The sequence below is a fragment of the Mchenga conophoros genome, linkage group LG16 (assembly GCF_057382185.1).
Source record: "Mchenga conophoros isolate Kocher_MC1m ecotype Shallow Benthic linkage group LG16, M_conophoros_male_GT1.1, whole genome shotgun sequence".
NCBI lineage: Eukaryota > Metazoa > Chordata > Actinopteri > Cichliformes > Cichlidae > Mchenga > Mchenga conophoros.
In genome coordinates, this window is record NC_140541.1 from 36,114,488 (window position 1) to 36,136,753 (window position 22,266).

General features: G+C 41.5%; 1 protein-coding gene across 2 annotated transcripts in view; it reads right to left on the reverse strand.

Annotated features, from left to right (window-relative positions):
- Window positions 1-1,710: 1,710 nt before the first annotated feature.
- adarb1b (adenosine deaminase RNA specific B1b) overlaps window positions 1,711-22,266 on the reverse strand; it is a 126,479-nt gene continuing 105,923 nt past the window's right edge. For both annotated transcript variants that reach the window (XM_085248590.1, XM_085248589.1), the window contains 7 exons: window positions 20,412-20,526; window positions 17,727-17,895; window positions 17,429-17,580; window positions 14,220-14,388; window positions 9,916-10,097; window positions 5,708-5,886; window positions 1,711-5,022 (listed from right to left, as the gene is read on the reverse strand). In XM_085248590.1, the coding sequence (XP_085104716.1) occupies window positions 4,846-5,022; window positions 5,708-5,886; window positions 9,916-10,097; window positions 14,220-14,388; window positions 17,429-17,580; window positions 17,727-17,895; window positions 20,412-20,526 (1,143 nt within the window). In that variant the 3' untranslated portion in view covers window positions 1,711-4,845. The remainder of the gene's footprint in view (window positions 5,023-5,707; window positions 5,887-9,915; window positions 10,098-14,219; window positions 14,389-17,428; window positions 17,581-17,726; window positions 17,896-20,411; window positions 20,527-22,266) is intronic.

Genomic DNA, 22,266 nt, shown 5'->3' on the forward strand with positions numbered 1-22,266 from the left:
TGATTTTTGTTTCAGTAGCCCATAAAACTTTGTTATGCTACTCTGCAGGGTTTAGTGTTGTGTGTTTTTGCAGAATACAGCCTGATTGCTCGGTTTCAGAGGCTGAGTATAGGCTTGTGATGAATGCTCTGGACCCTCTTTTCATGACCATCCTGTAGAACATTCCTCACTGATGGATTGTGGTTTTCACTACCATGAAAATGATTTTCCACTCATGACAAGATTTGTGCTCCTCGGTCCCTGTGGTGCGTTCTTCTTGAGTAAAACTCCTTTTTCGAAGTGTACGAACTGTTAATTTGATAAACTACTTCTGATATCCCTCAAAAATAGTTTTTGAACATAACTAATCTTCTTTGCATGTGTGGTCAACTCTAGTCCTGAATCCACACTCACAACTGTGAGTCTACACAAAACCTCAGCACCAGTTTAAAAGCATTTGTGCAGCAACAAGTGCCCAAATTCTTTTACCAATAAGAGCTTCACAGTTTTCAATATAGCTGGCCATGACATAAAGCCTCACGACTGATATATACAGTATAGATAGCTATATAGATGGATACTCGCTGGCCACTTCATTAGATACACCTGTTAAACTCCTCATTGATGCAAATATCTAACTAGTCGTTCACAAGAAAGTGAGGCGATGCATGTAGGAGTGTAGACATGGTTAAGACGATCTGCTGAGATTACACCGAGCATCAATGGGAAAGAAGTGCGATTTTAAATGTGTTATTGTGTTTGCTGGCTGGTCTGAGTGTTTGGGAAACTGTGGATCTACCGGGACGTTCTGCACAACCATCTCTGGGGACTACAGAGAATGGTCTGAAGGCCAGCGGCAAAACACCCACTCGTTGCAACCAAGCTATGAACAAGACCACACCTGTCAGCTAAGAACACTAAACTGATGCTACAGTTCACTCAGATTCACCAAAATTACACCATAGAAGATCGGAAGAAGTTTTCTGTTCGGATGGTAGGGTCAGAATTTGGTATAAGCAAGACAGCCTGCCTTGTATCAGTAGTTCAGACTGCTGCTGATGTTGTAATGGTATAGAAATTATTTAGGAAACACTTTGGGCCCTTGTATCAACTGATGCCCAACCAGCTGAGTATTGTTGCAGACCATGCCACTATCTTCATAACCACAGTGTATCATCTTCTGATGTCTGCTTCCAGCAGGAGATCGCACCATGTCACAAAATACAGATTATCTCAAACTGGCCATCTGTGAAATTAGCATCATGGATGTGCATTTCAACACGGACCAAAATCGCTGAGGAATGTTTCCATTGATTGTTGAATCAATGGGATCAAGAATTAAGGCAGAAACAAAATCGACTGATTGAAAAGTGGGATAATGTGTATGACCTGGATGTTCACATCGACCCTGCTAGCCTTTGAAGGGCTGTCACTGTATAATGATGCAATGACTCAAAGCTCAGTTTTAACTAAGTGCAGTTTTGAAGTCAGAGCTTTTATGATGTAGTATTTTCACTTAGTAACAGTTTAGTCATAGCAAGCACAAGTTAAATCCTCCACGCATTCTTCATCCAACACACATGAACTACAGTTTAGACTGTGGAGTTTGTCTCTGTGTCCCAATCTGCTGCAAACCTGAAGTGATGCTCTCGCATGATTTCAGACTCACTCTCTCGCTTTCATACACACACAGAAATGCGATAAAAAAAGAATCCCAACCATGTGCAAAAGTAAACTAAGAACTCTTTTATTCTTTTTTGTTCACTTTATATATCTATCTTTAGCTGTTAACTCTTTTTTTTTTCTACACGAGTCCTTTAAAAGTTTGTCATCATGCTAGGTGCAGCTTCAGTGTTGGTAGTACATGCAAAGTTGTAGTTTTTGTCAGGGGAGGGTTTCACACATTGGACAACTGCAGAAGGAGAAGAACGGAGAGCAGTGGCTCTGGAAATCAGTTAACAAACACTGACCGATCTGGAGTCACCAAACAAAAGAAACATAATAATAATAATTATAACAAATAAATAAAAAAGAACCCCACCAATGGGTGCAGCTGCAGAAGGGGTGGGGTGGAGGGGTGCACTGACCATCATTGAGGATTCACAAAGGGTTAAGCAGAAGCAGTTCAGTTCTTGCAGATAGTTTGATCCATCTAATCCATAAATGGGGACTTTGTCTTTTTTTAAATATATATACATATATATATATATATATATATATATATGTATAGAGAGAGAGATCATGACATCATCTGTTGACATCTTTAGTGCAGTTAAAAATGAAAACAAAATCCAACAAGCAGGCAGTCTTTAGGGGGAAATATCTATATTAAAAAATCTCAGACTTTGCAGTTTAGAATAAACGAAGAATACCAACAGAAAACCGAAGGAGCAGAAGGGGAGGAAAACTCGACACTCTGTTGGTTTTGGCCTGATGTTACAGGAGATATTATCAGTATTGCTCGAGACTTTGGTCTGGATCTGTTTGTCGGGGGGGCACTGGATACTTTTTAAGTTTTTTTTTTTAACTTTAACTCTACTCTGGGAGTCCCCGCTTCCTGCTTTTTAAATACTGACTAAAAACAAACAAACAAAAATACCCCCAAAAACAACCAAGTATAAGTGAAAGGTACATACATGACATCACACGTGCCAGCTGGTGGATGCCACTTTGAGCTTAGGCACTTTACAGTGCATATTTTTTTTTTTAAAACATGGGTGGCTACAATGGGGATGAAGCATGTTGACCCCGGCAGTGTTAGTGCCATGCTTTATGGTGCCCAGTGAGTGACACAGAATCACAAATACTTACTTAGCAACAGTAACATCTTCACAATCTCGGCAACAGAGGAGGGATCAAAACCTTTTGTTTTTTTGTTTTTTTTGTTCTTGAGGATGAATCGATTGTACAGGTCAGAAGACGTGTTGCCTTTGTTGCTCCTTATTTACACAGAACTAGTATTTTGCAGCAATAATGATCGCAGCTCACAATATACACATGATCACTGATTGACAGCTACAGATGCACTAAGAAGCCTGACATTTGTATTTCTCCCACTTTGAATCGAGCACATCGTTTTTGTACAAAGTAAAAGTAGTACATTGTTGTGCGGGTATGCAAAAGACCGGACAGTAAAGGGTCGATGCCACAATGTTAGATATTTGAAAAAGAAAAGGAAAACACTGGGGCAGAAACACACATGGACATCATCATCTTTGGTGAAAATCTGACAGGAATATGCTTAAAGACAACCTGAGCACACACATTAATTGCACGCACACCCGCACATAGAAATTTCCCGCAGCTGGAAATAGGAAGTCACCGCGGGAAAACATCCTCATTTACAAATTGAAAACATGAGGACATTTATGCACTCGGGGTGTACAGGAATCGAGTTAATTCACAACATGGAATATGCAGCTAACATGTTTCTTAACTGGGCGTAGAGAGGACGAGGATGAACATGACATCACACTGTGATACATTTTAGCATACGACTTCTGAGTCTTCTCATGCAGGGGTTGCATTTTACTCTGCTGTTCATCTAGCTGATTCCGCACACAATAATGTGGAGGGATTGCATCTAGTGATATACTGTATGTGCTGCTACAGTACATATATACCATGTCATCTGTCAGCCATCATTGTTCCCTGCAACAAAATGACATAATTACAAGATCTGAGAGGTCCGTTATACTATCGCTATGTTCACTGTGGCATTAGCCCCAGTCCTCAAATGCCTAAGGGTGAAAAAAATAATTGTTCCCATCCCCCCCTTCCCTCAAAAATTAAACAATCAATCACAAGAAATCTAGAAAATAGAGACAAAGATTCAAAGCTGCCTGTGGAGGAAGATGCTGGCATTCATTCAACATCATTCGCCGACGGACGCACGGGGCTCCCCATCCTACGTTTTCCGCTCTGCAGGCCTCTAAGTTCAGTTTCCATGCAAAGCCATGGCTTGGATCAAGAAAAAAATACAACGTGCAGCACCTCCCAAAGCTTCTCCCAAGACCCAGGCGAGGGGTGGGGGGGGGGGGGGGGGGGGGGCAGTCAACGTGACCCTCACCCCTCCCTCGCATCTGTTCAAGTATGAAATGAGAGTGACATAAAATAACTTAAAAATCATACGCACAGATGAATGAACACGACATAAAAATAAAGGAAAGAGCGCTACGACGCTGTCACACCTGCCTTATAAACTCTTTCCAGTCAGTGACTCAAACAGGGCGACAACATTTTGTAACATTTGTATCTTTAATCCAGAGGATAAGAACACGTAGTCTCAGCTAAGGAACGGACCAAATAACACACATTAAACGTTACAACGCTTATGTTTTTCTCAGCACTAGATTTACATCTTGAAGATTTATGCATAATTAAATTAAAATTTGTCAGTGTCATTAATTTTAGCAAAGATATATATTGTTTTAGGTCCATATACATTGGTTTTAGTCAACAAAGATCCCGTTTCTAGGCTACATTCCGACCTAAATTAGCTACTTATTGATCAACAAGACAGAACGGTATAATTTCAGCTTCCACATCTACGCCATAAGAACAAGATTTCTCTGGGAAACAAATGGGTGCGTGTTAAACGAAAAAACAAAACATGGATTCCAGTTTTACACAGTAAAATCAAAGTAAAAAGTTAAATCAAAGACACGAGGCTGATGTCCTCTGAGGAATGAGAATGATGAGTTACGGATGGTTTGTGAAACGGCGCACGTTCATTTCCACAAATACAAAGTGCACGTGCGTGCTGACACATGGGACGGAAGTAAGTGTCTGCTTGTTAATACGGGGGCTCTCTCAGGCCTGGGTCAGGGAAAGAGGAGGGGGTGGTTAAGGAATCCCTCGACTCCCTCAGGAGCTGAGGGTGAACTGGTCTTGCTCGATGGGCTTTTTGACCCAAGCCCCCAAGCCGGCCTTGTGGAAGGCCTTGATGAGCGCCTGCTTGGCAGAGTGGTACTCTGTGGCCGCCTGCTTTGCTTCGTGGTAGGAGCTCGGCTTCGACACCTTGATCCGCAAGATGGACGACAGCTGAGGACGCAGAGAAAGGAAAGTAAGCAACAGAATAACAGAAACAAACCAAAAACAACCGCGCATTAATCTAAAATCTCAGCTCCTACCACACAAAGAAAAAGAAACTTGTTTGCACTCCTTGGAAGTCAGGCTCTGACTACTAACGTGTCTAAACGTTAAATTATATTACTGGGAAAGTGGACGAAGTCAGTGGGTGTATGATAGCAGGGAGATGTTCTCACACACACGCCTCAGCACAGTGCAACGCACTCCACATCACAGTCATGCCAGAAAGCGATGCTAATGTTAGAAAAAACTGCTCCTTGAGCCAATCCTTTGGACTTGCTGTAGCCACAGACCCAGCTTTCATTCTCAACATTTAAGTTGAGTCTGTTTGACACCAAAGTTGACCTTTGCTCTCTGTGCGAGGTCAATAGTGACATCGCTCACGTGCAAACAATCAGAACAGAGCTTCCAAGGAATGACCTCGTAGCTTAGCTGCGATTCCTGAGATGCCACACTGAAGTACGTGTGGTTCAGACGTGTACAGCTCGTGATGCTGACTGCAGCTGACCTCAGTCTGTTTATGACTCACTGTCACAATCACTTATGTAAGAAACTATAGTTATGTCGCGTGACTCAGCACGTCTGCGCCAGTATTACAGCGAGGTGCGTGTGAATGTGCGCTCTGGCCTCGCCGTACCTTGGAGTGAAGGCGCACCCAGCGGCTGTAGAGTGCGTGTTTGCAGAGCCGTGAGGCGCGGCCCATGTCGTCCTTGCCCGTGGTTGCGTTGATCACCTCCAGGGCCTGGTCACCCACCGTCCAGTTCACACTGAAGTTTGGAGCCTTGCCTGGCTGCCTGGCTTCAGCATTACTTATACCTGCCATTAAAAACACCCAGAGTCAAAGACCGAGCGAGGCTGCAGGTTAAAACAGAGACATTTTTATTTATAGGACCTCAGCAGAATGTAAAAATCTTTTGTTAACATTACGTCAATGCCAGAAATGGAATAATTGCACGGCACCGCTCCAGCGAATTCCCACAGCATCCAGACTTTCTATTACCTCATGTGTGGATGTATTAAACAATGAAGGAAGTACCCAAACATGGCAGTCCATCCTTCCAAAGGACAGCTGTTCCCACAGCTGCAATATCTCTAAACAGGACCGTTTTTCTTCTTCTCATTTCATTTTGTCTAACTCAGTAGAGACAAACAGTAGAATCCACCTGGGGGGACTGTGAGGACAGAGCTCGCTCTCGTCTAACACACTTCAGGGCTTTGGCCTCCACTGTATCTCAAGCATAAATGGGAGATATATGGATGCCATAAATCCCTGTGTCTTCCTCTGTGTGTGTGTGTGTGTGTGCATTAAGCTCCTTGGTTCCATTTGGCAGCACTTGTGGCAGAAGATGATTTAAAGGGGATGAAATCCTCAGCGCTCTAACGCCACAGCACTTTCACCGCTAAAAACTCTCTAAAGCGGAAAAGGTTAATAACCTTCCACCATTATCTCCTTTACTTGCCATTTAGAGGGAAGGAGCAGGGTGAGCTAAACGTACATCCCGGCTGTGTGATATGAAGCCCCATGTCATCCCCCAGGATGTAAAGGAAATCTCCACAGTGCCACTCATTCCACTTGTTTGATATGGACTGCCCTATATTCATGGCAGCACAATGAGCAGTGTAAGCAGTGCTGTAGCAGTGTGGTATTTTCTTGACCTTGAACTTTGCTTTGCGTGTTTGTATCAGCGCACAGCTGGGCAAGAGAGGCACGGCCAGCTGGATGTTTTGGTGGAAAACAGAGCAGCAGTCCAACAAAGCTGAAAATGTCAAAATTTTAATTAAACACTGGCTCGTGTTTGATGGAGCTCAAGTAGGAAAGGCAGAAAATGACTCTCAGTTTCTTTAGAAATGAATGAATGGATTTGTATTCAGTTTGAAAAATTCAGACTCAGAATATAACACCGTTAGGTGGAGGCGGCTGCTGCAGAATAATCACCCACACCTCTAAAGAGCATCACTACCTCCTTTCCCACATGAGAGCTACTTTTATTGGTCTGCATGTGTATTTTTAATTTATTTATTGTTTTGTGGTGTTGCTCCTTCACTTCTGCTTCTCTGTACAATCTAACTCATCAGGACAATCCAATTTCCACAGCAAAGTGTCTTCATCCATTTTATGAGGGACTGATTTCGTTTGGTTATCATCCACGAGCTGTTTCAGAGCACTGACGAATGATGCTGACAGCATATTTTTAAATATCTGCGACCTGTGACGTGTATTCAGAATCCTTCTGTCTGTTTTGGACTTTGTGATGATGCTACATGTACATGAAGAGGAACAGCAGATGTGCTTTTGAGACACTTTCAAGTTAAATGTTCGGGAAACAAAATATATGGTCTTCTGCAAAGCTCGCCCAATGGGGTTTGATGATTATTACATTGTTACATCTGATGGCAAAACCAGTGAAAGGGTACATGGCTCAAGTATCTGGATGGATGGATAGATGACAAGATCTGCACAGATCTGTAATGGTGAAGAGAGATCTGAGCGTGAAAGTGAGGCTGACAATTTACCGGTCGATCTACGTTCCAACCCTCACCTGTGGTCACGAGCTCTGGGTACTGGCAGAAAAAAATGAGGTCGCAGATAGCAGCAGTGGAAATGGAACTGAAATGGAAATTTCCTTCATTTGGTAGCTGGGCTTTCTCTTAGTGACAGGACTCTGGAGAGATTATATCTCTCGGTTGACTTGGGAACGACTTGGTGTGCCCCACCCCTCAGATGAGGTGGACGTGATGACTGTCTGGGCCTCTCTGCTTAGACTGCTGCCTCCGGACCGGAATTGTCCAAAATAACCGGATTTAAGGATTTCCGGATAGAAGGATGGACAAGTTTCTCTTTAATATATACGTTGCTAATCTCATTAGTAATCATAAAGTGATGCTTGGTTTTTACTTTAGAAATAAATCTTACTTTACTAACTTGTGTTTTTTTCCTGTAATTGATTATGATGATATATTGTATATGCATGCTTCCTCCTTCATCCCTACATTTTATTACAAATGCAAAGTCTCTGACTCACCACGACGTTCTTCATGGTTTGTGGTTTGGCCGTCTGGTATATTTTAGCATATTTTTCTCTATGAAGCCACTCTAGAACTTCCAGTCTACAGCAGGACCTTTCTCCCAGCTACACTCTTCTTAATGGTTGCTTCTGGATGTACCTATAGCTCTGACAGATCTGGGGAAAGCAACATTTTCTTCTAATGTGTCTTATAATAATTTACAGTATTTTGATTTGATTTTGATCTTAGCGGGACATCATGATAAAATAAAGGTGACAATAAAATGTGACGAAAGGACCCTGAGTGCCACTGTACAAACTTTGCCTATTATTGTTTATTATTCATTGCTCATTAAACCCATTTGGCAACTGTCAAAATCTGTGACAGCTGTAACTCTATAACCATAACTGGACTTTAGGCTTTTTTTTCTGAAACACAAAAAAAATTGCAAGAAAAGGAGCGATGAATGGATTAAACTTTTGAAATCTAGTTAAAGATTTATTTTTTCAAACCAATAAATCTCTCTGTATAAATAAACATCGTCTGTAAGCTGGTGCTGGACACTGGGCTCATAGCAGCTCCACATTTGCCAAATTATATGAGTTACGTAACGATGTTAGTGGCGACTGTGGTTCGCTGTCTGAAATAAAAACTTGTTTGTGTGTCTTTTGTCTACTTCAGTCTGAAATTAAAGACCCAGTGTTTCAAAAACAGCCCACTGCTGTCACTGGAAACTGCATTTATGTGGAAAGAAGGAGCTTCTACGACAGCTGCTACGGCCAAAGGCTTTGTGCAGATGAGTTATTGAAATCGTGTTTTAGAATCAGTTTTAGTAACAAGGAAATAATTTCTCTCTTAGCAGATAAACAGAGCGCAATAATGAGTTCAAGGACGTTGAAAAGATGGTGCAGAAAGCTGAATCAGAAGGAAAAAACACAAACTTGTAAGAGTTGGCCAAACTTCTGCAAAATGAAACAGCTGGGAATGAACAAATGCAGGGATACTGACAGGTACGCCCTCATGCAATAAAGAGGATGTATGTTATATCAGAAAAACACAAAAACTCGCCTACACAAGGCATTTTGTAGAGAGTAGCAGCAGCAGGAACTCTCCGCATTTCCACCTTTTTTCTCAAAATTAACAATACATATTTTTTTTTCTTAATGCAGCCCTAATACTCATTTATAAGCTTCAAAGCAACTGTAAATAAGCAGGGCTGGAGCCAAACATTTACATAATAATTTATGACTTCTTGCAAATGTCTTTATATACAATATTTTAAATGAAAAACAATATTAAGTGGAAAAAGTGGAGCAGAAATGCAAATGGAAAGCAGACTCATCTTTCCTCAAACACAGCATTGTCTTACAAAAACAACCAAAGTACAAAGACTGCATGCTCTGCATCTAAAAATAGAAAGTTGAAAAGAGAAAGAGAGAAGAAAACACTGCAGGAGTCCTGGTCTATACAGCCTTTTTAAAAGGTCAAGACAATGCTGAAAATTTACACAAAATGATAAAGCTATTCAAATTCCACAGGAACTAGGTAAATGTCAGCTCAGATCCAACAAAAGGAGAAAAGCAATAACTGTCTTCCTGTTCCTGCGGGACTGACTGACCAGCAGGGTGAATTAATGTGTTTACTGCTTAGGATTAAAATCTTCCTCTTTGATATTTAGACAGCTGCAGGTCGATTGGTAAAGATTAACACAGTGATCCTCTCAACCCGTGAAATCGTGATGACTGATCTATAACAGCAGAGATCTGCAGAAGGAAACTTGATGATGCACTTTTCTTACTTTCCCACCTCATCTACATCAAAGAAGGCGAGGGCTCTTACCGCTGAGAAGAGGCCTGTTGAGGGTGAACTGCTGGGGCAGGTCTTCGATATCTGCGATGCGCTGGTACATGGCCCTGGAGAGGTGGTCAGCATGGTAAAGGCTGCCCAGGATTATGCTGGAGAAGTAGATTGGCTCTGTGAAGTAGCTCATCAAGGAGCCCTGGATGCCCACCACGTTCCACCTGCAGAGAGAAAAGCACACGAGCTTCACAACAACTTCAACGTATCATTGAGGCAGTTTTAGGATTTCAGTGTACAGGCAGCACATCGCTGTAATGTTCACAGGCTGGCTGGAATACACACAAAAACAGAGTTAATACTGCATATTAGTACATGAACACTGAGTCCTATCTGACGTCCTACAGCCATCTACAGTGTGAGGTATCCAATTCCATTTTTCCCAAACTTCTGTTTATTTCCAGGCTGTGCCATTAGCCATCTTTCCCCAGTCACTCTCCTATTTACATGCTCTGTGAAGCAGTGCCTGCCCTCCTCGCAGAAAGACAAATACATAAGGAGCCAGAGAGAGAGAGAGAGAGAGTTCGAGAAGTTTCTCTAACTCTCTCTCTCTGGGTAGATGGAGAAAGAGTCAGTAAGGGTGTGAAGGCAAAGAAAAAGCGAGAGCGAGAAAAATGAAGAAAAATAACAGATGTTGGAAATGTTAGAGAAAGGTGGTGCTGAAGGCTGCTGGCATCTTATACAGTGCATTTTATCTGTCAACAAATCCCATCGAAAGCTCAAAACCCAGTGATGACCTGCTTTCCAGACCGTGCACATGGCATTCAGCTCCAAACCCACCGAATTCAAAGACATACATCTGCAACATTTGAAATGTTTAATCAAAGAAAAAGGCTCTTTTCACTGACAGGTTACTCCTGCTTTCACTCACTGCTTGGGTACGTTTGATGAGGTCTAATGCTCCAAAACTATTTGGTTACGTTGAAGCAGCAAAGCAACTGGTTTATCTTTTTGGCCTCAAAATATTCCTGTTAAAGTTTAATCACTAAAACTATTTAGATGAATGAAAAGCTCATTTTTAAGACAGAGAAATTATGGCAGAAAATCCATGTTTCAGTCACACCAGAGGAAAATCAGGGAGGCAACCTCGTTACTAGGAATATTTGGTGATTGCTCGGTCCCTGTATTTAATTAGTTTATGAACAGTGACCGATAGCAAATAGTTGCATGCAATACCCTCAACCTCTGGACTCGACTGCACAGTGCAACCTATCTCCAAACAGACAGATTGGTGATGGTTTTTATAAAACTGCAAACCATAATCTATAATCCAGTTTTTAAACAGAGACAGATTACTAATGCACTGAACCGTCTGCAGCGACAGGCACGACTTGTGCGCAACATGTCAGATCTATGAGATTCTGAACGAAAGCTTTTAAGGTGAATTTCTGTGTATGTACACGACAGCAGCTTTGCAAGAAACGGCAACAGAGTTGAAATTTACACATATTTATCACAGTTAATCTCTGTAACTGCCACTTTGACCCAATTCAGTCTCAAACTTACATCACACTGAAATGTCTTTTCGCCATTTTATTGCTGTCCTGATGCATCAAAGTCACTCTGCAGATGGCTGAGAGTGGTTGCAGACCTAGTCTCAGCCTTCGAAGCAAACATTTCAAAGGCAATGAGACTGAACGTTCATTGCACACAGTCACAATAATTTCGTCGACATAATTTTGTTTGTGTTGTGCTCTCCAGCAGCATCAAAACACCTTTAATGTATCTTCTAGAGTCCAGTTGAGTTCACTAACAGGATGTTTGTGAGATGAGGCGTCGGAGTAATTACGTCCAATAATATGATAATAAGGGTGGGACCAATGCACTGTCTATATTTATACTCAAAACAAAGCATCTATACTGTGATAGTGTTGCAGGAACACCATCATCAGTTACATCAGTTCCAATGATGACTCGTGATACTGAAGGTTTTTGACAACACAGCTACAAGGCACAAAAAACCCTAATGAACAAAAGTGTTGGTTACAAAAGTGATGCTGCTACTTAATTGGACAACTTCATCACTGGCGATGGTGTTCCTGTTGCATTCGCTGACGTTGAGAGAAAAACCGTGAGTATCACTACCCTTTGTCTTTAGGAGAACATTACAAAATGAGGGTTGGCTAGCTCTTCTCATTCTCCCTTTTACTTCAGGCAGACTGTTTGAGAGTCTGTGAAATTACCAATGTGAACCCAAAACAATCAAAAATAATATGCACACATGCAAAAGACCGCAGGCTACACAGAGGGTCCATTGTTTCCGTATGCAATATTCTGTGTGCGCGTTTGTGAGAAGGCGTGTGTGGAACGGCGGGAGGGCAAAATAAAATATCTAAATTCACTGTAGCTGCGAGCAGGAAAGCACACGTTCACACATTCAGCCCAGTCAAACAGCTTTATAATATTCTGTGCCATACACAAACTGCTGCAACACACACACACACTCACGCTGTTTCATCACAGCAACACGGTGACACATATACACCTGTATCCCCTCCGAAGGACACACATACACACTGGGTAAAAAGCTACAACAATCAAGCGCGCTCACACAGAGTTATGTCGTGAGAGGCATTCAATTTCATTCCTGTCAAACATCACTGTATTGCTTTATCGCTTTTTTCCCTCCCCCCAATACCGTGCTTTGTGCGTCTACACACAGATTGTACACACTCAAATGAGAACAGGGTCAGAATAGGTCAGAAAGCACACGTGATGAGCTGTTACAGCAATAACAAAAGAAAAGAGGAAAACCGAGAGAACAATTTGCCTTTATGCTAATGAACTCATTCAAAGGACAGACACGAGGCAGAGAATGGCTCGTTCATAACGACGCCGTGTAATCAGAGGAAAATGAGAGGAGCGAAAACAATGTGTAACGAGGGAGCACTGGGGGCACGGGGCAAAGCCTGCCCGTCAGTAGCTGCATTGAACGGCAGCCCTGTTGCTAACTATCACTCACACAGGGACAGAGGCAGGTGGGTGGAGGATTTCTGACACGGCTAATAGCCGTGTCATGAGGAGGTCGCGCCGCAAGTCGTGCATAATAGTTTCTCACAGTGGAAGAAAGATACTCATACCTTAATTGCTTACATGCATTTTTTTCTGCTTCTTGATTTCAGCACTGATCTGTAACTCGTGTCAACTTTAAAAATTTAGTCAGACTTAAAAACGTCCAACTTCCACCTTATTTTGCCCTCTACTGACTTGGATCCCTCCACGATGGACCACCACATAAAATCTAAATCACACAGTGAAAGGGCAGCTCACGTAGTGCAAACAGCATTTGCCAGTCAGTAGACATGTCCCTCCTCAAATACACACTCGGCATTCAATCACTCGATCCATTCGGGCAAAATATTATGATCCAGGGCACAGAAAGCGAGAGGAAGAGGAGGAGGGCTCACGAGAGGAGTTATGGAGAAGCTTCACCGTTCATCACGAGAGAGGCAGAGTGTTGCCTTGAACATGGACACAGACTAAAGATGCTATGATGTGTCTGCAAAGATGGCCCCGGGGGCAGTATATCAATTTAGCTGTCCCTGACACCCCGGGAAGGCTTGAAATGGCACGGTGGATGGACAAAGCAAAGATAAAGCGCTGTACAGTCGACTGAAGCAGTGGAAAATAAAACACCTGAAAAGAGTCTCATGTAACACATCTGGTCAGGGCTGAAACATGACGTGTTGCTTTATGTAGCCTTCGCTAAACTAAAGGTTTCTAATAACACACAGAAAGCAATTCAATCATCATATCGGTCTAAGAATGGGAGAAAACCCAACGGGTAACGCAAAGCCTGCAGGAGCATGACTCTATTGATATTGACATTTCTGTCAATATGTCCACGATGTATGGAATTGTTTCTATTAATATAATTCATCATCTTTAGTGACCTGGAATCACATATACTGTATAACAGGAGACTTGTAGGTATGTACAGACGTGCAGAAGCATCTGTTTTTTACATTTCTGATGGTGTTGACTTAAACCTTCAGCTTCCAGCCTCCTGCATGCCAGAAACCAGTGTAGTACTAGTCGCAGTTCCAGTTCTGAGAAAACTGATTTCACCTTTGCTCTAAAAGTTACACAAATAGAAGTTAACATATTTAATTGTGACAAAGAAAGAAAAAAAATCTTCTTTAAAGTGTACTTTGATATTTTGGTTTATTTATATTGTTTTATCTGTTTTATTCGTGAAAGGCTCCTCGGTTTGTACTTTGTACTTAGAAACAGAGTTTCTGAATATTTCTAAGGACGACAACTGAACTCAATTTATCCCAAAATACCTCGCAATCTTGTCACTGCAGGACATGGTGAGTAATCGCTCCCCTTGAAGAACACCGTCCCAGGTCTGGATGGTGTTGCTGGACCTTACAGGGATGGTGCCCTCCCCGGACTCGATTTTGGTCCTCAGCTGACCCCGCGCTTTCCGGTTAGGATGTCTGTCTCCTTGGTCTGGGTGGCACATAAGCAGAAGCACATAAAGGAAGAGAGGAGTATGAGTTTAATTTACTCTTTTATATAGTTTTATGTGACACTTGTTTGATGTTTGGAACATGAAGTCTGTTGGTGATAGAGTGATACAGTTTGTTTGATCAGGAAACATTAAAGAAAGTGAATGTGTGGGTGAATCTGTTTCTTGGTGTCATTCTACTTTTCTTCAGTTAAAAAGCAGGAAAAATGAGGAAACGCTGTTGAGTGGGAACCTGTTGCAGTAGCTCTCTTTTGCTTTGAATTTCTTTTATTTTCATGATTTAATGCAAACTTTTCCTTTATCAAGTCTTGTCAAGTCAAGTTTTGCAAGTCTACTTGTGTTTTTTTTCCTTATATTAGACTCTTGTTAATGTATATCTCCATGAGCTGTTTGCACTGATCACCCTATGGCCTGCGGCGAGGCCTGAAATCCCGGAGGAGCTACCGAGGAAACGACTGGGCTCCAGAACAGTTTCAGGGATGATCATGGGGAATGTGAGGTGTTTGGACAATAAGATGAACAACTTGCTGAGTAGACCCAGGGGGAACACTGTGGGTGTAGTCTGATGTGTTTCACGGTCTGCTGTGGTGAGATGTTGCCTCGCTCACACTTCTTGGACCACGGTATGAACATTGCTGGCTCCGGGACTTTTTGGGAGGAAGATTAATCTGAGCCGTGAAAAGAAACGATGGCACTAGTTGCGACTGACAGTTGGTTTAATCCCAGACGTGTTACTGGTGGATAGATTCAGCCATAGCAGGCATTTGTAGAAAATATGAATAAATTATCATGAATAAATTAAATGTGTTTTTTGTGTGTTAACCTAAAAGTTTTGACATTTTCGGGAACATGAAAAACTTTCCTCCATCAGCTGATGTAGCGCTTATCCAACTGACCATGGCTGTGATAGGATGTGGATAATTAACGGATCCAGGCCGTCCTCTGCATATACAACTGGTTCGTCTAAAACCGGTTAGAGCTCCACTCCCACAGTGACTGATACAGAAAATCTTTACCACAGTTTTTAGATTTACTGAATCGCTGTTTTTTTGCCTCTGTCAGTGCGCCCCAGGGCAGCTGTGGCTACAATGTAGCTGCCAACACCAGTGTGTGAATGTGTGTGTGAATGGGTGAATGACTGAATGTAGTGTAAAGCGCTTTGGGGTCCTTAGGGACCAGTAAAGCGCTATACAAATGCAGGCCATTTACCATTTTTTGCATTTGCTATTTAACCGAGTTCCATCTTTAGTGTAACCTTCTTCTTCTGTGATTTTAAATGTGTTTTATTGAAGTTTTGCATGCTTTGGCAGCTTTATACATCCCATCCTTTGGGATGAATAAAGCATTTGCCTGTTTACACTCTTAAAGTGTCAGTCAAGGTTTTGACTTTGACATTTTAAAACAGAAGTTTTGTCTGTTGTGGTTGTGTTTTTGTGAAAAAAGTTATAAAAAAAAGTTACATAAAACCTCAAATGCCAAAAAAATTACTTTCCCCATTTCTATGCTAATATATACAAAAATCTACCTCCTCAACATGCAAAAACAGAAGCTTTGGTTGAAATCTGTTACACCACTGATCCACCATTTGTATTAAATTCAGTGTTTTTGCACTGCAGCTAGGGCTGCACGATTTTGCATAAAATGAGAATCACGATTTTTTGGCTTAGAATTGAGATCACGATTCTCTCACCATTTTCTTTTCCAGTATAAATATTTATTGCACTTATTAACTGCACATCAACTTTGTAACAGTTGAGACTGAACATAAAAACAATAAATAAACATAAAAACAACAAAATGTTGTACTGCTTGAAATTCCGTCTCCACCGTTGCTCGACGCTGCGTGTACAGAGCAGGCAGTGCAACAATAGAAAAATAGTTGCGGGACGGCACTGTGTAGCGTTTGTCTAGGGTGTTGATCATTTTCCTAAATCCCTCGTTTTGCACAGTGTTGATGGGAGCCATATCTTTGGTCAGGTGATAAGTGATAGCCTCCGTAATTTCTTTGTGCCTGCGGGAGTTCGACGGGTATAGGGAAGCGCTGTATAAGGTTCCCGTTACTGATGTTTGGGTGGTTGACCGGGACGGATTTTCTCCTGTCACTTTCTCGTCATCCCTGACGTGCTCTCCGTTGTTTTTTTAGCAGCCAGCTTCTGTATCACGTGGTATAAGGCTCCGCCCTTGTCATTTGTTGAGCAGGAAGAGTGAGCGCTTGTTTTCATGCAGATTACGTCCCGGATCAAAATGCGGTACAATCGTCGTCGTCTGTTTTTTTTTTTTTTTAATCGTTGTCATTTGGAAATGAGATCGCACATAAGTATGAATTGAGATCGCGATTTTCTAACGATTAATCGTGCAGCCCTAACTGCAGCTTAAAAAAGTTGCATCCTTGGCATGTACATTAAGTTGTTATTCAGCTGTAGAGTTTTTTGTGAGCACTTAATGGTGGACAGACTTCCTCATTGAGAATTCTGACACATACAATTGTGAAACTTAAGTATATAATAGACTGTATAGTAAACAGGAGTGATTTTTGGCACAGTCAGTTATTCTACCGGCAGTAAAAACGGCTCCCACCCAGCGTGACCCGTTATTTATTATTATGTTATCAAAGTTTTGTGCTGTTCCACCAGCAGGCGCCATCTATTCAGTGACTAATTGAATGTGGCTGTTTTTTATTCAGCCTGCCATGTGCAACGGAAGACTCTCTGACAGGAGTAAGAGGGAGGTTAATCAGACAGACAGTGTGGGTGTGCTGGGCGGCAGAAAGACTGATAGCGGCAGACAGAGAATGACAAAAAGCTATAATTACTACTGCCTTGTTTAAATGTGTCTGTAATGTGTATTTGGACAGTGGAGTAAAATTCTAATTAATTGAAATGAAGCACGAGAGGAAAACTTTACAGATTAAATTAAATTAAAAAAAACAAAACCTGTCGTCAACACTGAATACTAAACTGGACGAGACTAAACTAAAAGCACGTGAGAGCTGAGCTGGGGAGGAGACGCGAGGCTGCGTACCTTCCACTCCGGCCTCGTGTGGAGAGAAAATCCTGGCATCTCCACAGGGAGAGGTGCTGATGTAGAGGTGGAACTGAACGTTATCCTTTAACCTGTAGCCTCCCTTGTCACACAGCACAAATATTGATTTGTGGTAGTCCTCCTTGTTGTTGCTATAACCACGGATCAATGAGAAATTGAAACAGAGGCAGACAAATGTCACAAAACCTGTATTTAAAACGGACATTCAAAGTCTAGAAGAACAGAGAGCTGCAGGATTTCATCAGATTATCAAAAAAATAAACAAATTGACACTGACCTGAGGAAGAACTCCAGCTGAGTGTAGAGGTACCTGATGAGCGAGCGTCGGGCAATTATCTCAGCGTGGCAGTCATTGAGTGCCAGGCCGCGGTCACTCATGTACTCACCGTTGATGCATTTGGTTCCCGTGGAGACACAAATGACCTGTGCTTCCTTCACATCTGTGCCTGTTTGGAGGACAGAGCCGCATTAGGACTCGTGCTCCTAATGCAAACACTATAAATTCTGTTCTTATGCCCTCGAGAAGTCACACTGCAAACATCTACACACTAGCTTATAAGTTGTTACTGTAGCAACCACATGATGAGCTTAATTAGGTTTAATGTCCTTGTCACTGTGTTTATGCTATAGGCAAAGTGACGGCATGGAAAGACGTGTAATTGAAGCAGTAATTGGTGGGGAACTGTAGTTTGAGAGTGAGGCAGAAAGGATCGTGTAGTCAGGATAACACGTCAACGTGGCGCGGCATGCGAAAAGCTGAGAATCCCAGCTGCGCATGAAAACAGTGATGCAATCATGAACAATTTAGCTTTCCAGTATTTGCTATCTTAACTTCACTGTCTCCAAATATCTCTCAAAACTATGTCTAAAAAATGGGTTAGTTTATCGAACTGTTTCTGATGCATGAAATAAAAAGTGCCCCGAATCCTCATCGAGCCTCTCAGCAATGAGGGGAACCCCCCCCCCAGCTGAGCAGCAACGCACCCCTGGGGATGATGCTGAACCTTCCTGTCTTTGGCCTGTGGTGATAACGATGTGTGAACTGCGTTTGATCGACGGTTTCTTGTAAAACTGGTGGAGTTTTTTTTATTAGAAGTTAAATCATTTCTGAATGTGCTACAAGCGACTACTTCTGCATCTGTGTCGTTACTAAACCGCAATAATTCAAAGAATGGACACAGTTTCACTTCTTTAAGTAAGAAATTTATAGAAAATAAAAAGATGGATACATGAATTTTTTTGCATGTTAATCTTTTGAAATTTGAAGAAACATAAAACATAAAAAATGTTGGACTTGAGCCTGGTTTTCATACCCTGTTTCACAAATTCAGCTATGGATAAGATTCCCATTTCTTTTGAATCAAGGCTACCAGAATTCAGCCTCTTTCAGCTGTTTTTGCTGTCTGACACCTTGAGTGAATTATCTACCTAATACAGCTGCTAAATGTTCCACAGCGTTTCAGGGACTGTGTCTGCTTTCTTTTTGGTACTGAATAACTCATGGACGCAGTTTTGTTTCCAGCTGAAAGCAGCTCCCTCCTGCATCCAACAACACTGTTACAAAAGCAGCAAGAGATAAAACAGTAAAGGTGGAGGCCAGACAGCTAAATGACTGTTTTTTTATTTAATATATGCATAACCATCACACATATACATTAACTGAATATTTTTATTATATAGTTATTATACAGGTGCAGCAATTTTTAATGATTTTTTTTTCATATCAGTCGCTATTGCTATATATCATGATAACTAAAATCTTTCTCTTAAAGTTCAAGAAGACCATAAATAAAATGAAATTAAAATGTATTAAATGCTCCAAATTAATAACGCAGACATTAATATAAAAAAATGAAAAAAATTTTTTGTATAGATTTAAACAATTTAAAACTGTTGGGGATCAACCCCATAAATAAATAAACAACTACCATTCGGTACATACTCACAGCTCAAATTCCAATAAAAGAAGAACATAAATAAAACTGACATATTCACTCGGCTGCGGTCGGCTTATGCTCTGAGGCAAGAAATAAATAAGCAAATCAAAATTACAGACTGTGCGAGTGCGGTACTGTCAGGTGGGCAGCGTCTGTTGTAATGCATGCTACAGGAGAGTGCGTCTGGGAATGTGCAGTCTTGTATTGTTTTAAAGGACGATTTTGCTTCAGATGGCAAAAACTATCAGCAGTGTTGCCTAGCTTTATGGAAACTTGTTTTTAAAATAGTAACAAATGGATGTTAAATTTGCATTTTTATGATATTATTAGATTATTAATATGATTCTTAAATAATTTTATTTAACTACATTAAATATTTGAAGTACTGCCTGGCTGGTTGAAGGCTGATACAAAACAACGGATGTCAAACTTATTAAAGTTGTCACATATGATTAAAAATACATAATCAAGGACACATTATAAGGCTATACAAATATAAAATCTTAACCAGGACCTACCACGCTCATTATTATTCTTTTACTCTAACAGAGCAGCTTCATATGAATCACTGTTCAAAATACAGCCTTTCCATATTTCCTTGGCATTTTTGCAGCTCCTCTATTCATCCTGGTCTGAAAGAAGGTATATTGACTCCGCCCTCTTCTCTTTAAGCTAACTTTCATCTGTAAATGTAGCTTTTAAACAGCAGGCGGGTGGAGTTTCTGTTCTCACAGCTTGAGGTTGGTGTTTGAGATGACCACATTAGGGATATTGTCTCTAAGTGAGACAGAAAAACCGTAAGCGAGCATTTAGAGCACTTTGAAGCCTGAACCTTCTGGCTCACAGGGGTTTTTTTTTTAAAAACATGTTTACTATGAGCATCCAGCATCCAGTAAATATGCCTTCAGCTGTATTTGTTGTCAGCTGCTTTTTCTGGGCTTATAACCACAAATTCCCTCTGATGATGCTCTGAAACAGCCTTTGCTGTGTACAAACGTGCCAATAATCTCTTCCTCCACTCTTACCTGTTGTCATGACGACGCCTGCCAGCACTTTTCGCCGTGCGTGCGGGGACGTAAAGTTGTCTGTCAGCTCACTGAACTTATCCACAACCAGGCGAGAGACCGCATCAGCCAGAACCTGGAATTACACACACGCACACACACACAAAGGCAGACAGAACAACAGGAAGCCATGCACACATGCAGACACACAAACACGAGCTTGTGTCAGATATGTCAGCTTACAAAGCATGTCTGATGTTATCCTCCCCTAGAGCACTGTGTACCTGTCACAGTGTTAGCTTCGGCTTCAAACAGCACTCGGAGCGTTGAAACAGCAACAAGTGAAACTAGGCTGACCCCCTGAGGTATACCTAACCATCTTTCAAGCAACGCTGTTTGAGTTCTGTCTGACAGCTATAATTTACCATCTCCCTCGTGACAGTGAATCACACGGCAAAAAAAAAGGAAGAGCAAAGCAAACAAGCAAACCTGAGCAACAGATGCTCGGTGACACCCCACAAAGGTTTAAAAATCGAGTCCAAGTTATGTGAGAACTTCACAAGTCTTCTGCTCATGGACACGGCTCCCCTAGCTGCTCTTTATTCATCACTAATGTGATGGAAAATGACAACAAGCATGAGGAGAGATGACGGCTGGGTGATCGCAAATTAAGAAAATTAGTCCCAATTTTACTTCCCTGCTACTTCAGAGTCACCCACTCGTAGCCAGACCATTTGACTTTTTCCGAACGCCAAGGTCATCTATGACTTTTATTCTCTAGGGGTGTAAAAAATACACAACTTTCCTCCGCGTTTCACCAAAACATGTCCAGAATGGTTTGGTAATAAGCTACTGTCTAATATTTTCTTTGTTGCATACTGAATCATTTCTAAAAAAAAATTAATTATCATTATTTTTTTTGGTTTGGTTGGAGTTTCTATGCAGCGGCACATGACCCATTATACCATGGCAGATGGAAACAGGCTGCAGAAATTAAATATCAAGCGACAGAGAATTAATAGAGCAATTAGTGGGGGCGCTATCGTTAAAACGGGCTGCTTGCTGAACGAAACAGTTGACATGTGGAGAGCGCGAGTAAAGAAAAGGGAGGAGGCTTCGGGGAGGGGACTGTTGACAGTGTGTCGTGCTGATTAGCTTTGCTGCCTGTGTTATCTCTCTTCACACACTGCCAGTCACCTCTACAGCGGCATCTAAAGGTACCGCCTTCCTTTAGTCTCTGCTAACCTGGTGTGAATGAGATTTCAACGATAACCTCGCAGAACAACAAGAGCTTGACAGTCAATTCGAACTCAACAAGCTACAGTGGAATGAGTTCACTAGTCAAGTTATTTTATTAACAGCCTTTAATTCAAGGATCTTTGGCCAATATGTAGTGTTGGAAGAAAAGCTGATTTTTTGAAACTTCACACCTCCGTTTGCTTACAAAACCAGTCTCAGTTTTGATTAAGTGATTAGACTTCTGTCTTTCCCACTTTTGCAATTTTTTGAGTTTTAAAGCTACGTACAATTGACAACAACTGACTTACAGTGGGGCAAAAAAGTATTTAGTCAGCCACCGATTGTGCAAGTTCCCCCACTTAAAATGATGACAGAGGTCAGTAATTTGCACCAGAGGTACACTTCAACTGTGAGAGACAGAATGTGAAAAAAAAATCCATGAATCCACATGGTAGGATTTGTAAAGAATTTATTCGTAAATCAGGGTGGAAAATAAGTATTTGGTCACCTCAAACAAGGAAAATCTCTGGCTCTCACAGACCTGTAACGTCTTCTGTAAGAAGCTTTTCTGTCCCCCACTCGTTACCTGTATGAATGGCACCTGTTTGAACTCATCATCTGTATAAAAGACACCTGT